General features: G+C 37.7%; 1 protein-coding gene across 1 annotated transcript in view; it reads left to right on the top strand.

Annotated features, from left to right (window-relative positions):
- Positions 1 to 16,521, top strand: part of LOC116894606 (vomeronasal type-2 receptor 116-like) — a 33,726-nt gene extending 17,205 nt beyond the window's left edge. Inside the window, exon 5 of the mRNA XM_032896323.1 lies at positions 15,593 to 16,521. Within this exon, the coding sequence (XP_032752214.1) occupies positions 15,593 to 16,521 (929 nt within the window). The remainder of the gene's footprint in view (positions 1 to 15,592) is intronic.
- Positions 16,522 to 20,056: the final 3,535 nt, after the last annotated feature.

Genomic DNA, 20,056 nt, shown 5'->3' with positions numbered 1-20,056 from the left:
TATACATTTCGAGTGTTATTCCCTTTCCCGGTTTCCGGGCAAACATCCCCTTCCCCCCTCCCCTTCCTTATGGGTGTTCCCCTCCCCACCCTCCCCCCATTGCCGCCCCCATTTTTTTTATATTTATTTTTTATCTTTATTAACTTGAGTATTTTTTATTTACATTTCGATTATAATCCCCCTTCCCAGTCTCTGGGCCCAAAACCCACCAACCCCTCAACCTCCCCTTCTATATGGGCCACCCCTCGCCATCCTCCTCCCATTACCACCCTCCCCCCAACAATCATCTTCACTGGCGGTTCAGTCTTGGCAGGACCAAGGGCTTCCCCTTCCACTGGTGATCTTACCAGGCTATTCATTGCTACCTATGAGGGTGGAGCCCAGGGTCAGTCCATGTATAGTCTTTGGGTAGTGGCTTAAGCCCTGGAAGCTCTGGTTGGTTGGCGTTGTTGTTCAAATGGGGTACCGAGCCCCTTCAAGCTCTTCCAGTCCTTTCTCTGATTCCTTCAACGGGGGTCCCGTTCTCAATTCAGTGGTTTGCTGCTGGCATTCACCTATGTATTTGCTGTATTCTGGGTGTGTCTCTCAGGAGAGATCTACATCCGGTTCCTGTCGGCCTGCACTTCTTTGCTTCATCTACCTTATCAAGTTTGGTGGCTGTATATGTATGGGCCACATGTGGGGCAGGCTCTGAATGGGTGTTCCTTCTGCCTCTGTTCTAAACTTTGCCTCCCTATTCCCTGCCAAGAGTATTCTTGTGCCCCTTTTAAAGAAGGAATGAAGCATTCACATTTTGGTCATCCGTCTTGAGTTTCATGTGTTCTGTGCATCTAGGGTAATTCAAGCATATGGGCTAATATCCACTTATCAACGAGTGCATACCATGTGTGTTTTTCTGTGATTGGGTTACCTCACTCAGGATGATATTTTCCAGTTCCATCCATTTGCCTACGAATTTCATAAAGTCGTTGTTTTTGATAGCTGAGTAATATTTCATTGTATAGATGTACCACATTTTCTGTATCCATTCCTCTGTTGAAGGGCATTTGGGTTCTTTCCAGCTTCTGACTATTATAAATAAGGCTGCTGTGAACATAGTGGAGCATGTGTCTTTGTTATGTATTAGGGCATCTTTTGGTATATGCCCAAGAGAAGTATAGCTGGGTCCTCAAGTAGTTCAATGTCCAATTTTCTGAGGAACTTACAGACTGATTTCCAGAATGGTTGTATCAGTCTGCAATCCCACCAACAATGGAGGAGTGTTCCTCTTTGTCCACATCCTCCGCAGCATTTGCTGTCACCTGAGTTTTTTATGTTAGCCATTCTCACTGGTGTGAGGTGAAATCTCAGGGTTGTTTTGATTTGCATTTCCCTTATGACTAAAGATGTTGAACATTTGTTTAGGTGCTTCTCAGCCATTCAGCATTCCTCAGCTGTGAATTCTTTGTTTAGTTCTGAACCCCATTTTTTTTAATGTGAATATATTTTATTTTATTTATTTTTTTATTAACTTGAGTATTTCCTATATACATTTCGAGCGTTATTCCCTTTCCCGGTTTCTAGGCAAACATCCCCCTCCCCTTCTTTATGGGTATTCCCTCCCCATCCTCCCCCTTGCCCCTCCCCCAACAATCTAGTTCACTGGGGGTTCAGTCTTAGCAGGACCCAGGGCTTCCCCTTCCACTGGTGCTCTTACTAGGATATTCATTGCTACCTATGAGGTCAGAGTCCAGGGTCAGTCCATGTATAGTCTTTAGGTAGTGGCTTAGTCCCTGGAAGCTCTGGTTGCTTGGCATTGTTGTACATATGGGGTCTCGAGCCCCTTCAAGCTCTTCCAGTTCTTTCTCTGATTCCTTCAACGGGGTCCTATTCTCAATTCAATTGTGTTTGCTGTATTCTGGCTGTGTCTCGCAGGAGAGATCTACATCCGGCTCCTGTCGGCCTGCACTTCTTTGCTTCATCCATCTTGTCTAATTGGATGGCTGTATATGCATGGGCCACATGTGGGACAGGCTCTGAATGGGTGTTCCTTCTGTGTCTGTTTTAATCTTTGTCTCTCTATTCCCTGCCAAGGGTATTCTTGTTCCCCTTTTAAAGAAGGAGTGAAGCATTCACATTTTGATCATCCGTCTTGAGTTTCATTTGTTCTAGGCATCTAGGGTAATTCAAGCATTTGGGCTAATAGCCACTTATCAATGAGTGCATACCATGTGTGTTTTTCTGTGATTGGGTTACCTCACTCAGGATGATATTTTCCAGTTCCATCCATTTGCCTATGAATTTCATAAAGTCATTGTTTTTGATAGCTGAGTAATATTCCATTGTGTAGATGTACCACATTTTCTGTATCCATTCCTCTGTTGAAGGGCATCTGGGTTCTTTCCAGCTTCTGGCTATTATAAATAAGGCTGCGATGAACATAGTGGAGCATGTGTCTTTTTTATATGTTGGGGCATCTTTTGGGTATATGCCCAATAGAGGTATAGCTGGATCCTCAGGCATGAACCCCATTTTTTAATAGGGTTATTTGTCTCCCAGCGGTCTAACTTCTTGAGTTCTTTGTATATTTTGGATATAAGCCCTCTGTCTGTTCAAGGATTGGTAAAGATCTTTTCCCAATCTGTTGGTTGTTGTTTTGTGCTAACCACAGTGTCCTTTGCCTTACGGAAGCTTTGCAGTTTTATGAGATCCCAGTTGTCGATTCTTGATCTTAGAGCATAAGCCATTGGTGTTTTGTTCAGGAAATTTTCTTCAGTGCCCATGTGTTCGAGATGGTGCCCTAGTTTTTCTTCTATTAGTTTGAGTGTATCTGGTTTGATGTGTTTGGAGGTCCTTGATCCAATTGGACTTAAGCATTGTACAGGGTGATAAGCATGGATTGATTTGCATTCTTCCACATGTTGACATCCAGTCGAACCAGCACCATTTGCTGAAAATGCTATCTTTTTTCCATTGGATGGTTTTGGTTCCTTTGTCAAAAATCAAGTGCCCATAGGTGTGTGGGTTCATTTCTGGGTCTTCAATTCTGTTCTGTCTATCTATCTGTCTGTCTCTGTACCAATACCATGTAGTTTTTATCACTATTGCTCTGTAATACAGCTTGAGTTCAGGAATAGTGATTCCCCCTGAAGTCCTTTTATTGTTGAGAATAGTTTAGTTATCCTGGGTTTTTTGTTATTCCAGGTGAATTTGCAAATTGTTCTGTCTAACTCTTTGAAGAAATGGATTGGTATTTTGATGGGGATTGCATTGAATCTGTAGATTGCTTTTGGTAAAATGGACATTTTTACTATACAAATCCTGCCAATCCATGAGCATGGGAGATCTTTCCATCTTTTGAGGTCTTCTTCAATTTCTTTCTTCAGAGTCTTGAAGTTCTTATTGTACAGATCTTTTACTTGCTTGGTTAAAGTCACACCGAGGTACTTTATATTGTTTGGGTCTATTATGAAGGTGTCATTTCCTAATTTCTTTCTCGGCTTGTTTCTCTTTTGTGTAGAGGAAGGCTACTGATTTATTTGAGTTAATTTTATACCCAGCCACTTTGCTGAAGTTGTTTATCAGCTTTAGTAGTTCTCTGGTGGAACTTTTGGGATCCTTAAATATACTATCATATCATCTGCAAATAGTGATATTTTGACTTCTTCTTTTCCGATCTGTATCCCCTTGATTTCCTTTTGTTGTCTGATTGCTCTGGCTAGAACTTCAAGAACTATATTGAATAAGTAGGGAGAGAGTGGGCAGCCTTGTTTAGTCCCTGATTTTAGTGGGATTGCTTCCAGTTTCTCTCCATTTATTTTAATGTTAGCAACTGTTTTGCTGTATATAGCTTTTACTATGTTTAGGTATGGGCCTTGAATTCCTATTCTTTCCAGGACTTTTATCATGAAGGGGTGTTGAATTTTGTCAAATGCTTTCTCAGCATCTAATGAAATGATCATGTGGTTTTGTTCTTTCAGTTTGTTTATATAATGGATCATGTTGATGGTTTTCCGTATATTAAACCATCCCTGCATGCCTGGGATGAAGCCTACTTGATCATGGTGGATGATTGTTTTGATGTGCTCTTGGATTCGGTTTGCCAGAATTGTATTGAGTATTTTTGCATCGATATTCATAAGGGAAATTGGTCTGAAGTTCTCTTTCTTTGTTGGGTCTTTGTGTGGTTTAGGTATAAGAGTAATTGTGGCTTCATAGAAGGAATTCGGTAGCGCTCCATCTGTTTCAATTTTGTGGAACAGTTTTGATTGTATTTGAATGAGGTCTCCTATGAAGGTCTGATAGAATTCTGCTCTGAACCTGTCTGGACCTGGGCTCTTTTTTGTTGGGAGACCTTTAATGACTGCTTCTATTTCTTTAGGTGTTATGTATGAACCCCGGTTTTTAATAGTTATTTGTCTCCCTGCAGTCTAACTTCATGCGTTCTTTGTCTATTTTTTATATATATGAGCCCTCTATCAGTTGTAGGGTTGGCAACGATCTTTTCTCAATCTGTTGGTTGCCGTTTTTTCCTAACAGTGTCCTTTGTCTTACAGAACCTTTATAGTTTTATGAGATCCCATTTGTCGATTCTTTTTTTTTTATAGCAATAAACTTTATTTTTTTCTCCATTTTATTAACTTGGTTATTTCTTACTTACATTTCTTTTTTTTATTTTTATTAACTTCAGCATTTCTTATTTACATTTCAATTGTTATTCCCTTTCCCGGTTTCCAGGCCAACATCCCCCTAGCCCCTCTACCTCCCCTTCTATTTGAGTGTTCCCCTCCCCATTCTCACCACATTACTGCCCTCCCCACAACAATCACATTCACTGGGGATTCAGTCTTGGCAGGACTAAGGGCTTCCCCTTTCACTGGTGCTCTTGCTAGGCTTTTCATTGCTACGTATGAGGTTGGAGCCCAAGGTCAATCCATGTATGGACTTTGGGTAGTGGCTTAGTCCCTGGAAGCTCTGGTTGTTTGGCATTGTTGTTCGTATGGGTTCTCAAGCCCCTTCAAGCTCTTTCAGTCCTTTCTCTGATTCCTTCAACGGGGATCCCATTCTCAGTTCAATGGTTTGCTGCTTGCATTTGCCTGTGTATTTACCATATTCAGGTTGTGTCTCTCAGGAGAGATCTAGATCTGGTTCCTGTCACTCTGCACTTCTTTGCTTCATCCATCTTATCTACTTTCATAGCTTCATATGTATGGGACACATGTGGGGCATGCTCTGAACGCGTTTTTTTTATGCATCTGTTCTAAACTTTGCTTCCCTATTCCATCCCAAGGGTATTCTTGTTCCCCTTTTAAAGAAGGAGTGAAGCAATCGCATTTTGGTCATCTATTTGTCGATTCTTGATCTTAGAGCATAAGCCATTGGTATTTTGTTCAGGAAGTTTTCTCCTGTGCCCATGTGTTCGAGAGGCTTCCCCACTTTTTCTTCTATTAGTTTGAGTGTATTTGGTTTGAAGTGGAGTTCCTTGATCCACTTCAACTTAACCTTAGTACAGGGTGATAATCATGGATCGATCTGCATTCTTTTACATGCTGACCTCCAGTTGAACCAGCACCATTTGCTGAAAATGCCCTTTTTTCCATTGGATGGTTTTGGCTCCTTGGTCAAAAATCATGTAACCTTAGGTGTGTGGGTTCATTTCTGTCTCTTAAATTCTAATCCACTGGTCGATCTACCTGTTTCTGTACCAATACCATACAGTTTTTATTACTATAGCTCTGTAATACTGCTTGAGCTCAGGGATAATCATTCCCCGGGGAAGTCCTTTTATTGTTGAGGATAGTATTAGCTATCCTGGGTTTTTTATTACTCCAGATGAATTTGCAAATTGTTCTTTCTAACTGTATGAAGAATTGGATTGGAAATTTGATGGGCATTGCATGGAATCTGTAGATTGCTTTTGGTAAAATGGACATTTTTTTGCTGTATTAATCCTGCCAATCCATGAGCATGGGAGATCTTTCCATCTTCTGAGATCTTCTTCAAATTCTTTCTTCAGAGACTTGAAGTTCTTATGATACAGATCTTTCACTTGCTTGGTTAAAGTCAAACCAAGTTATTTTATATTATTTGGTACTACTATGAAGGCTGTAATTTCCCTAATTTCTTTCTCGGCTTGTTTCTCTTTTGTGTAGAGGAAGGCTACTGATTTATTTGAGTTAATTTTATACCCAGGCACTTTGCTGAAGGTGTTTAGCAGGTTTAGTAGTTCTCTGGTGGAACATTTGGGATCACTTAAATACACTATCATATCATCTGCAAATAGTGATATTTTGACTTCTTCCTTTCGATCCATATCCCTTTGATCTCCTTGTGTTGTCTGATCGCTCTGGCTAGGACTTAGAGAACTAAATTGAATAAGGAGGGAGAGAGTGGGCAGCCTTGTCTAGTCCCTGACTTTAGAGAAATTGCTTCAAGTTTCTCTCCATTTAGTTTAATATTAGCTACTGGTTTGCTGTGTATGACTTTTACTATGTTTAGGTATAGGCTTTGAATTCCTTTTCTTTCCAGGACTTTTATCATGAAGGGGTATTAAATTTTGTCAAATGCTTTCTCAGCATTTAATGAAATAATGATCATGTGCTTTTTATCTTCAGTTTATATAGTTGATTACGTTGATGGTTTTCCACATATTAAACCATCCTTGCATCCCTGGGCTGAAGCCTACTTGATCATGATGGATGATTGTTTTGATGTGCTATTGGATTCGGTTTGCAAGAGTTTTATTGAATATCTTTGCGTCGATATTCATAAGGGAAATTGGTCTGAAGTACTCATTCTTTGTTAGGTCTTTGTGTGCTTTAGTTCTAAGAGTAATTGTGGCTTCATAGAAGGAATTGTGTAGTGTTCCTTCTTTTTCTATTTTGTGGAATATTTTGGAAAATATTGGTATGAGGTCTTCTATGAAGGTTTGAGAAAATTATGTATCAAACCTGTCTGGTCTTGGACTCTTTTTGGGTGAGAGACTTTTAATAACTGCTTATATTTCTTTAGGAGTTATTGGTTTGTTTAGATTAAATGGTTTGTCTGATCCTGATTTAACTTTGGTACCTGGTATCTGTCTAGAAAATTGTCCATTTCAACCAGATTTTCCAGTTTTGTTGAATATAGACTTTGTAGTAGGATCTGGTAGTTTTTAAATTTCCTCAGATTCTGTTGTTGTGATTCCATTTACACATTTGATTTTGTTAATTTGGATACTCTCTGTATGCCCTATGGTTAGGGTGGCTAAGTGTTTATCTATCTTTTTGATTTTCTCAAAGAACTAACTCCTGGTTTTATTGATTCTTTGTATAGTCCTTTTGTTTCTACTATGTTGCTTTCAGCCCTGACTTGTACTCCTCTTTGGTGTATTTGCTTCTTTTTGTTCCAGAGCTTTAATGTGTGCTGTCAAGGTGCTAATGTATGGTCTCTGTTGTTTCTTTGTGGAGGCACTCAGAGCTATGAGTTTTCCTCCTAGCACTTCTTTCATTGTATCCCATAAATTTGGGTATGTTGTGTTATCATTTTCATTAAATTCTAAGAAGTCTTTAATTTCTTTTTTTATTTTTCTTTGAAGAAGTTATCATTAAGTAAAACTTTATCCAACTTTCATATACATTCTGATTTCTGTTGTGATTGTTGTTACTGAAGACCAGCCTTAGTCCCTGGTGATCTGGTTGGGTGCATGGAATTCGTTCAATTTCCTTTGAGGACTGTTTTGTGACTGATTATATGGTCAGTTTTGGTGAAGGTACCATGAGGTGCTGAGCAGAAGGTATATTCTTTTGTTTTAGGATGAAATGTTCTATAAATATTCGTCAAATCCATTTGAATCATAACTTTTGTTAGTTTCGCTATATCTGTGTTTATTTTCTGTTTCCATAATCTGTCTATTGATGTGGGTCTTCTGCTATTATTATGTGAAGTGCCTTGGTTGCTTTATGCTTTAGTAAGGTGTCTTTTATCAATGTAGTTGCCTTTGCATTTGGAGAATAGAGATTTAGGGTTGAGAGTTAATCTTGGTGGACTTTTCCTTTGATGAATATAAAGTGTCCTTCCTTATCTTTTTTATAGCTTTGGTTGAATTTCGATTTTGTTTGATGTTAGAATCATAACTCCAGCTTTTTTTCCTTGGACCATTTGGTTGGAATGTTCTTTTTCAGCCTTTTACTCTGAGTTATTGTCTGTCTTTGTCGCTAAGGTGTGTTTTCTGTATGCAGCAAAAAGCTGGGTCCTGTTTATGTATCCAGTGTGTTAGTCTATGTCTTTTTATTGGGAAATTGAGTCCATTGATGTTAGGAGATAGTAAGGAATAGTGATTGTTGTTTCTTGTTATTTTTGTTGTTAGAAGTGGAATTATGTTTCTGTGTCTGTCTTCTTTTGGTTTCGGTGGAAGAGATTACTTTCTTGATTTTTCTATGATGTAGTTTCTCTCCTTGTGTTGGAATTTTCATCTATTATCCTTTGTAAGGCTGGACTTATAGAAAGATATTGTCTAAATTTGGCTTTGTCATGGAATATCTTGGTTTCTCTCTCTATGTTAATTGAGAGTTTTGTTAGATATAATAGCATGGGCTGGAGTTTGTGTTTTCTTAGGGTCTGTATGACATTTGCCCAGGACCTTCTGACTTTCATTATTTCAGCTGAGAAGTCTGATGTAATTCTGATAGGTCTGTCTTTATACGTTTCTTTTTTTTTCTTTCTTTCTTTTTTTTTTTTGGTTCTTTTTTTTGGAGCTGGGGACCGAACACAGGGCCTTGTGCTCCCTAGGCAAGCGCTCTACCACTGAGCTAAATCCCCAACCTTTATATGTTTCTTGACCTTTCTCCATAACTGCTTTTGATATTCTTTTTTGTTTTGTGTGTTTGGTGTTTTGACTATTGTGTGACAGATAGACTTTCTCCTGGTCCAAGCTATTTGGAGTTCTGTAGACTTCTTGTATGTTTATGGGTATCTCTTTATGTTAGGGAAGTTTTCTTCTATAATTTTCTCGAAGATATTTACTGGACCTTTAAGATGGGAGTCTTCCCTCTCTTAATGCCTATTATCCTTAGATTTGATCTTCTCATTGTGTCCTGGATTTTCTGCATGCTTTGTGTTAGTAACTTTTTGTGTTTTATATTATCTTTGACAGTTGTTTTGATGTTTTCTATTTTATCTTTGGCCCCTTAGATTCTCTCTTCTATTTCTTGTATTCTGTTGCTCTTGCTTGCATCTATGATTCCTGATCTCTTTCCTAGTTTTTCTGTCTCCAGGGTTGTCTCCTTTTGTGCTTCCTTTATTGTTTCTATTTCTATTTTTAAATCCTGTATTGTTTTGTTCAATTCCTTCACCTGTTTACTTGTGTTTTCCTCTAATTCTTTAAGGGATTTTTGTGTTACCTCATTAAAGGCCCCTTCTTGTTTACCTTTGTTGTCCTGTATTTCTTTAAGGGAGTTATTTATGTCCTTCTTAACGACATCTATCATCATCATGATATGTGATTTTTAATCTAAATATTGCTTTTCTGGTGTGTTTTGATATCCAGTATTTGATTTGGTGGGAGAACTGGTCTCTGATGATGTCAGGTAGTCTTGCTTTCTGTGGCTTAGTTTCCTGTGCTTGCCTCTTGCCATCAGGTTGTCTCTGGTGTTAGATTGTTTTGTTGATTCTGACAGTGGTTTCACCATCCTGTAGGCCTGTGTCAGCACTCTTGTAGACCTGTTTTCTTTCAGCTGGATCTTGGAGCAGAGAGCTACTCCTGGATTTGTGTGACCTGAAGCCTCCAGGTGGGTTCCTTGGTAAGGAAATTTTGGCCTTACCTCTGCTATTAGATGTGTAGGTGCTCATGGCAACTGGCTTTCATCTCTCAGCACAGGCAGCAAATCCGACAGGTCCTGCCCATGACTGTTCCTAGGTCTCTGTGCCCAGAGAGCTCAGAATGCACTAGGTGGGATTCTCTTGTGTCAGGAATGTGAAAGAAGTGGTGATCTCCCTTGAGGTCTCAGGATTCTTAGCATTTCTGAGGGTCTAGCAGATGGGTGCAGGGAGATGTGGGCCTGCTTCAGCCCCAGGCACAGTCAGAAATGGGAAATGTCCTGTCCAAGATGACTTCTCCCTTTGTGTGCCCTGAGGCCACCAGGTGGCTCCCTTGGAGCAGAAAAGTTGGTCTTTGCTTTGCTTTCAGGTGTGTAGGTGCTCCTGGTGACTGGCTTTCAACTCTGGGCTCAGATATAAACCTGACCCTCACTGCTCCTAGGTTCCTGTATACAGAGGGAACTCTTGGGTCAAAAATATGGACTGAAATAGTTGTCTCTCTTGAGGTCTCAGGATTGTCCAAGTTTCTAAGAGTCCAGCTCTCTCTTCTAAGAGATTTGGGTGCTGGGAGCTGTTGGGCTGTTTCAGTTCAGTTCTGGTCATGGGCAGAAACCAGTTCACCTTCTGAGATCTTTGATTTCTTTCTTCAGAGACGTGAAGTTCTTGTCATACAGATCTTTCATTTGCTTGGTTGAGTAACACCAAATTATTTGTTTTGTTTGTGAATATTTTGAAGGGCATCATTCAATTTCTTTCATGAAAATTTTGAAGTTCTTTTCATACAGATCTTTAACTTGCTTGGTAAGAGTTACACCAAGATATTTTGTATTATTTGTGCCTATTGTGAAGGGTGATGTTTATGTGATCTTTTTATCATCTGTTTATACTTTGTGTAGAGGAAGGCTACTAATTTATTTGAGTTAAATTATTATTCCCGCCATTTTGCTTAAGTTGCTTATTAGATGTAGAAGGGCACTGGTAGATTTTTTTTTTGAGGTCACCTTTTTAAACTATTGTATCATCCACAAATAGTGATACCTTGACTATTTTGTTTCAAATTTATGTCCCCATTCTATTATTATTATCTTATTGCTATATCTAGAACTTTGATTAATATATTTAGGAGAGATGGAGAGAGTGGGCATCCTTGTCTTTTCCCTTAACTTAGTGGGGTCACCTCAAGTATCTCTCCATTTAGTTTAATATTGGCTGATGGTTTGTTGTATATTGCTTTTACTCTGTTTAGGTAAGGGCCTTAAATTCCTGATCTCTCCAAAACTTTTAACATGAAGGGGTGTTATATTTTCTGAAATACTTTTTCAGCTTCCAATGAGATGATTATGTGATTTTTTTCATTGAGTTTGTTTATATAGTGGATTACATTAATAGATTTTTGTATATTGAACCATCTTTGCATCCCCAAAAACTATACAAGAGAATTTTTACAGCAGATATAACCATTCAAGTAGGTGGCTGAATATAAAATTAACTCAAGGAAACAGTAACCTGAATAAAATATTTGATAGTGATGATAGGGAAACAATACCATTCACAAAAAACACAAATAACATCAACTTCATGTAGCTCTAAGCAAGTAAGTGGAAGATCTGTATAACACAAATTTCAGGTCCCTGAAGAGAGAAACTGAGGAAGATATCAGAAGTTGGAAATATCTCCCTTGCTTTTGGATGAGTAGAAATAACATACTGGAAATGTCTATCTAACCAAAAGCAATGCCCAGATTTAATGCAATCCCTATCAAAACTCCACACAATTCTTTCCATATTTGAAACAACAATTTTCAACTTCATTTGGAAACTTCTGATTCTCATGAATTATCTATACTATCTTTATTTTAATACAAACCTTATATAATAATAAAATTTACTGTCACAATTTCACCCAATGAAATCCTTGCACACACACACACACACTCACACACACACACACACTCACACACACACACACATGAATATATAAAGTGAATTTTTCAATGTATCCTGTGCACAATAACAATAGTTCACACACTAAGAACAAATTGTGCAGTTTATGTTAATTATATTGTACAACAGGATGCAGCTCAAAGAAATGCTAAATTTTATAAATTTGAAAATATTACAGATAGAATGTTTAACAGTAAGGTAATATACTGTTTTTTATATGTTAAGATACCAATTGAATAATATTAATGAAATAAAACTGATATCTTGTTATCAATTCTATTTTAGGAAATATAGAATTAGTTCATACCCCATGTGTCTGTTAGGGTTTTACTGCTATGAACAAATACCATGACAAAGGCAACTTTTCATAAGGATAACATTTAATTGGAGGCTGGTATACCAGTTCAGAGGTTCAGACAGCTATCATCAAGGTGTGAACATGGCATCATCCAGTCAGGCATGAAGCAGCAGGAGATGAGATTCTACATCTTCTGAAGGCTGCTAGGAAGAGACTATCTTCATGGTAGGTAGGACAAGGGTCTTAAAACCCATGCACATAGGACATATTTCTTCCATCAAGGCCATTCCTACAGATAGTGACACTCCCTAGTCCAAGCTTATTCAAACAAGGACATTCCACTCCTTGGTTTCCATAGGCTTATTTAAACAGTTGAGTCTATGGAAGCAATACCTAGGCATAGCAGTATAAAAAAGTACATTTTGTCCAATTTACAACATCCATATCATCTATAACAGTTTCACTAATGTGAAAAATGCAAGGTCAAAATCTCTCCTGAGATTCATTTAAACTCTTAACTGTAATGCCCAAAGCAAGACACAAGGCAAACTCCAAACTCTGGATCTCCAGGTCTGATATCAAGGAAGTCTTCATACCTCCACACTTTTTTTCATCTTTGTTGACTGAAACAAACGTCTTTTCTTCTTATCTGGTTCCAATCCCTGTTAGCAGCTTTGCTCAGCATATATCCTATGGCTCTGTTTTTCGGTGTTTCCAAGGCAACTTCAGCATTATAGCTTCTCATTCCAATATCTGGGATCCATATATGATCTTCTAGGCTCCTCTGAAAGGCTTGTATTACTTCTATAGCTCTGCCCTCCGTAGCACTCCAGGCTCTGGTTGACTCCACTCTACTCTTACTGGTGTTCTTGGTGATAATACCATGCTTCTGGCATCTCCAGAACATTTGGGTCTCCCATTGCCGCTAGGCTTCACCAATTAATTTCCTTTCATAGGCTTTGTTCATGCTGCTAAGCCTCAATGTCTTTGTACGACACCTGCAGGCCTGGGCTAACAACTGCAACTGATGCTTTATCTTCACCAATGGCTTTTCTGGCCTTCCATAGTGCCAAGTCTCAGCTACTCTACATGATTCCTTCATACTTTCAAAATCAGTATCACTTGTGTGACTCTAACATCAAGTCCAGCTGCAGCACTAGGTAAAACTTTGAGTATACAGCTTCTATGTTCTCACAGAAAACACTTCCCAGATGAACTCACCTCAGTGATGATGCTCTTTTCTTAACTGTTGCTAATTTTTTAGCTCCAGCTAACCAGTCTCAATTGTTCCAGTAATCTCCTTCTCTTATTAACCCATAGGCCAGAGCCCCATGGCCAATGCTGCCAAGTTTGTCTGCTTACTAGTACTGGAATATGGCTCTCCATTTTCTATTACCAGGTTTTGTTTTACAACTTTCTAGCTGCATAAGCTTGGCTGTACTGGGGCTTGATCTGTAGATTGATCTTCAACTCAGAGATCTGCATGGCTCTGTTTCCAGATTGGATTTGGATTTGACTCTGTCACAGGCTGGACTTAAACTCAAATACCTGCTTGTTTTGGCACCATGCTTTGGTCTATGTTTTTTCATAGCTACTGTTCACCACATGTGGGTCAAAGGCCTGTGTCTTCGAGTTTGCCCTGTATTTCAGGATTGTACTCCATTCCTTTTTCAACTGAAAATACAAACAATAAGTTTTGTTGGGTGGGATCTTACCTGGAGATCCATTCTCTTAATACACTCATTCTCTCTTTGAACATAGGACTCAACTTTATTTCACTTTTTGGTGCCCTTTTATTTTTACTGGAACCATGTGTTTTATATATTTTCTTTCTAATCTTGCTATGCTTGCATGAAAATGTTCTTCATGAGACTTAACTAGAGATCAAAGCATATGTTCAGCTCTTTGGAGATTCCTTTACCAATCCAGTTAATATAATTCTTTTTATCTTAGCCTCAGTTAGGCTCTTTAGACAAGGGAAAAAGGCAGACACATACTTCATCAAAATATCACAAGAGCAGTCCCATCTAAATATTATTTTCCTCTTTTACTTCTAGAACTAAGCTTCTGCAGTTCAAATCACCCTCAGCAACAAAGTCTTCCATATTCCTACAAGGATGGCCCATTAAGCCCCACTTAAAGCATTGTATTGCTTTCCAAATCAAAATCTCAAGTTTCACATTCTTATAACCAAAAACACAGTCAATCTTATTTCAACAATACCTCACAAATGGGGTATTGCCTATGTTTTAGTTTGGTTTTTACTGCTGTGAACAAAAACTTTGACAAAGTCAACTTTTAAAAGAACAACATTTAATTAGAACTACCTTACAAATTTTCAGTAAGTTATCCTCAAGTCAAGAGCATGACAGCATCCAGGCAGTCATGACACAGGAGTAGGTGAGGGTTCTACATTGTCAGGTGAAAGATTCTAAGAAAAGACTGACTTCCAGGCACCTAGGATGAGGGTTTTAAAGTCCACACTCACAGTGACATACTTTTTTCAACAAGACCACATTTCCAAATAGTGGTACTCTCTGGACCAAGTATGTTCAAACTAACATACCCAGATAATACAATTTATAAATATAGTAGCATCTATTTTGTGTTAATCATAATATTTCCAAAAATATTTAAAAAGATTCACAGCAGAGGATTATAATGTTTTTGAAAATTCCCTCACATCTTCTGGGAATAATCTATTTATGAGAAAATATATTCTTGCTTCAAATGGTAAGAAAACATATTATTGACTAATATTTGAGTACTACCTAATGTAATAGCGTGTATTTCATAAGCTCCAGCAGAGAATATACAGAATTTGAGAGCACAAAGAGTTTTGAGGAAAAAATGTAAATTTAGGATTCACATAGAAGAAAACATTATCTGAAAAGTTTTGTAAAGAATACGTCCTCTAATCTAGAGTTTCTATGTTTAAGTTAAAAGGGATATGTGACTTATGAGTACTATCAGGGCCCAGGTAGGTTTTTGCAGTATAATTTATTATTTCAGTTACTTTCACAAGAGGTACAGCATTGTCACTAAAGGTAAAAAAATAGTACAAAAGAGAACAAAATCATTAAGTTAGTAAAATTTAAATTACAATTAAGAACATCGTTAAGGAATTTACTAGAAGGTGATCAGTACCTGAAAAGATAACAATACTATTCTTTACAAAGTTAGAGCTTGAAAGTCTACATATTTTCCCACTGAAACCATTCCAGTTGTACATACACTAGCTCTACTAAATGGATTGAGTAGTTATTAAAATGTAAAAAGTAGAGATACAGAGCACATTGAGTAGTGAGTAAAAAGTTAGGGAAGGAAATGAGTGTGATGATAGTAATTAAAGAAGGATTGGATCAAATTCTATTACATGTGAATATAAATATGGAAAGAAATAAGGAACAAGGTGTCCTTTATAAAATTAGAATTATACATACCAGTATATTAATTAATTTGTCCCTGAGAAAACAAAGTACAGTGACTTCTGTGACAGTCCCTGTATTTAGAAATGTCTCATAATAAAATCTTAGCCTGGACGCATGACCTCATGATAACATATATTTCTGAACAGATTCTGACCAGTGTGTGAGGTGTCCAGAAAGTCATTATCCAAATACAGAGAAGAGCAACTGCTACCAAAAAACTTCGAGCTTTCTGGCCTTTGACGAACCCTTGGGGATGGCACTAGCCAGCATAGCTTTGTGTTTATCTGCACTTACAGATTTTGTTATAGGGATCTTTGTGAAATACAGAGACACTCCCATTGTCAAGGCCAATAATCAAGCTCTGAGTTACATTTTGCTCATCACACTCAAATTCTGTTTTCTATGTTCTTTGAATTTCATTGGTCAGCCCAACACAGCTGCCTGCATCCTTCAGCAGACCACTTTTGGAGTTGCATTCACTGTGGCTCTTGCCACTGTGTTAGCCAAAGCTATTACTGTGGTCCTTGCCTTTAAGGTCAGTTTTCCAGGAAGAATGGTAAGGTGGCTAATGATATCAAGGGGTCCATACTACATTGTTCCTATCTGCACCCTGATCCAACTTCTTCTTTGTGGAATATGGATGGCAATGTCACCACCATTCATTGACCAAGATGCTCATACTGAACATGGACACATCATCATTTTGTGCAACAAGGGTTCATCTCTTGCTTTCCACGCTGTACTGGGATACCTCTGTCTCTTGGCCCTGGGAAGTTATACCATGGCCTTTTTGTCTAGAAATTTGCCTGATACATTCAATGAATCGAAATTTCTGTCATTAAGTATGCTAGTGTTTTTTTGTGTCTGGGTCACCTTTCTTCCTGTCTACTACAGCACTAAAGGGAAGATCATGGTGGCTATGGAAGTATTCTCTATCTTGGCTTCCAGTACAGCACTCCTTGCCTTCATATTTGGGCCCAAGTGTTACATTATCTTGTTGAGACCAGACAAGAATTCTTTTAATCATGTAAGGAAAAAAGCACATTCTAGACGGAAGAATTCTCCTAAAATATAGTTGAAAAAAAGAAGTGTAGCTTTTATGTTAACAACTTCATAGTAATCATTAATATATCATTCTAAAATATGTTATACAGTTATAATATGAGTGCAATTATAACAGGTTTTATTTCTTTACCTAACTATATTATAACATTATAGTATAAAAGCCATTTACTTTTCATGTTTTTGGTCATTCAACTTTTCTGAGTCTAAGATCTGATGGCTCTATTCCTGGATCATTTCAAATGTTTGTATCCTTTCTTGATATAAACTCTTCCTTTTTATTTATTGTTTCAACTTTTTTTTGAACTTCATAAATATTCTTCTTTCTGCTTGAAATAGCAAAACATTTAGTTTGGAAAGTCCATTGGAATATATTTTCTTAATGTCCATGAATTAATCATACTAAAAACTTAATTTCCACATAAATAGCATATAAATTTATCATGTATTTAATTTTCAATATATCATGTTAGAATATGAACAAGATATATGTAAAGCTCTCAAGGTATTTAATTTATAATGGTCTGTTTGAATTTATGTTTTTATATTGAAAAGCAACAGCTATCTGTCATAATTTAAATGCTATCTTTTATAATATAATGGCTTTCTAGTCAAGTGAGTTATTTAAATCTGTGTCTAAAGGAGTTACAATGTGTAATGGAATGCTTCAAGATAGAACTTTCTGAGTCATGAAGAACATCTCTCCAGGAAGAAAATGTTTTAGTTTGGAAGGCTATGCCTACCCTATATCCAAAGTCCTCTGTGTTTTGTAAACAGTCCTTATACTTTTGAAACTGCACAGTCTGTCATCCCAAGGAGTGGAAGATTTCCACAGTATATAATATTCCACAGTATCACCTGGGAATAACCATCAGTTGTAAGAAGAATGTGTTCCTCTTAAAATATAGAATTTAAGAATTTAAGTTTCCAAAGTATTTACAGATATGGAAAATGTTTTTTTTGATATCTTTACTTGTTTCAATCATCATTTGAAACTTTTGAGCCAGTTGCAGAACCACCACCAGATAGCTTTGTGAGGAAGATTACTTTATATTTTCTCTGATGTTGCATTCCCTTTTAAAAAACTTGCTATTGATGCATCCTAAATGTAAAATCAGGCACACAAAATTCCATTCATCTCCCTATCCGGTTGTACAACCATCTCCCTTGTGACATTCTCCCTCAAAATGAAAAACAAACAAACAAACAAAGAAACAAAAACAACAATGTCTATGTGGAAAGAATAGACTGCCAGTATGTCCCACTGCATAACATTTGCCCACATTTCTTTACTTACACATATTCATTGTATTGATTCATGTATTGACGCTGAGTTCTATGACTTGTACTATACTATCCATATGGGTTACATACCAGGACTGCTCTGAAATATCATGTTCTTCCCATTTGTAATTGACATTCTGAAACTTTGAATCTGTAAGTTTGGGTCTTTCATGTACTCCAGAAGATCATAAAGCAAACGTGTGGGAGGACCAACTGAAAGCTCTGGATCTATCTATGACTGGATAGTTGCTAATCCACACCCACATCATCAGAAAGAGCTCCCCAGCTATGTCTTAGATATTTTACTTAATGCTGAAACCAGTAAGAGGCAGAGCAAACACTCCTGCTCTCATGTCCTAAGGGTTATCTGTTCTTTAATATGCAGAGCCATGACCAACTGTAGTGTGCTCACAAAGAGAGATGCTGGCCATGATCTTCCAAGTGTTGTATCCAGGAAGAGATAGGGACAGTTTTCTTGCTCTCATTACTTCATGTCAGCAATCTTCCATGCCATAGTTGATGGGAAGGAAATACCTTATTGGCGTCTATCCATAGCCCACACCAATGCATAATAAACAAATTACAGGGCCAGAAATGATACAATCACACCATCACAGGTTACTTACCTTTGTCCACACTGCCAACCTTATCTCTACTGTGCTACTCATGTGAAGTTCTTCCTTTCAGAGTGGCACAGTGGGTGAGGGTTAGGGAATGCTCTGCTATTCTCATGAGCACAGAAATAGGTTCCCATCTGAATGAATGTAGTGAACAATTGTCCTTTTCTTTTGTACTGTTTGTTTTGTTACAAATGCCTTTTCATGTAAATTATTAAAACAGTGATTTGGAAAAATATATTGAAGCAATGATATTGTTATATAGAGTTTTCTCTTCCTTTTTTCATATTATATTCTATTGGTTAAATTATATAACATTTACATCCTGATAGAGTTATTCTCTTCCTTTTTTGATATTATATTTTATTGGTTAAATTATATAACATTTACATTCTGATCACAGTCTCCCTTCCCTCCTCTACTCTTCGTCCCCACATCTTACCTCCTGTCCTCCACTGAACATCACTGGTGTGTACATTGTTGTTCACTGGCCTCTATATGTGACTTGTGCATAATCCCACATAGTTTTTTATGGAGACTTATACTTATGAAATTTTGAGTGTGACTTAGGTTTTTGCCCACTTCAATGACTTTGCCTAAGAAATAACATATAGTCTGTCCACTAGCAGCGAGAGAATTAGTCAATCTTCTAGATTTTGTACTTGTCTTCCTAAAAGATCTTATTACTGCTTTCTAATGGATTTCCAGATGTCTCACCTGGACATAGGCTTCATATAGCAAGCAAAGATCATTTGTTTCCATTGACTTCTCAAATGGTCTACTCAAAGTCTTGCTTAAGGTTTTCATTGGCTCCTGCCAATTTTTTTTCCCCATTCTTTTCTAGCTTTGGTTATTGTGATGGTTTCTTTATGCATGGCCCAGGGAATGGCACTTTTAGAAGGGGCTACCTTGTTCGTAAAGGTGTGTTACTATGGCTGTGGTCTATTAGCCCCTCAACCTAGATGCCTGGAAATGAGTCTTCCACTAGAGGCCTTCAGATGAAGATGTATAGCTCTCAGTTCTGCCTGCACCTTGCCTGCGTGTATGTTGCCATGTTTCCACTTTGATGACAATGGACTGAACCTCTAACCCTGTAAGCCAGCCATAATTAAATGGAGTCATTATAAAATTTTCCTTGGTCATGGTGTCTATTCACAATAGTAAAACCCCAAATAAGACAGTTATGTTAGGAATAATATGGATTCTGAAACTAATCATCCTTGCTCTGAGTGATTTGGTCCCTCTTCTCTTAAACTTATTTAACACTGTATCTGTTTTCTGGAATACATCTTCTAAAAGGTCCATGTGGCTCAGTGTCCCAAATAGAGATTTATGCCTGTCCATGAATGCCCCTTTTAGACAAAACTCCCCAAATAATCATTAGCTTAGTACAAACATTTGCTTTTGCTCTGAGTCCACTTTGATATATTCTTATGAGATACAGCTTTCTATACATCTGGGGGTTTTTCCTTCTCTACATGTACAAAGTTTCACATTCATCAATGTTGTACCTCCTGTACCACACCAGGGAACTTGTAATTATCCCAAGTTTCAGTGAGAGACCCTTTTTTCAAAATTCACAAGAGCTACAGTTTCCACTTTTTTTTCTTTGAGAAATGAAAATCATAGCTTGGTGACAATATTCTT

The sequence above is a fragment of the Rattus rattus genome, chromosome 2, assembly GCF_011064425.1.
Source record: "Rattus rattus isolate New Zealand chromosome 2, Rrattus_CSIRO_v1, whole genome shotgun sequence".
Taxonomy (NCBI): Eukaryota; Metazoa; Chordata; class Mammalia; order Rodentia; family Muridae; genus Rattus; species Rattus rattus.
This window is presented reverse-complemented; position numbering and strand designations above follow the sequence as displayed.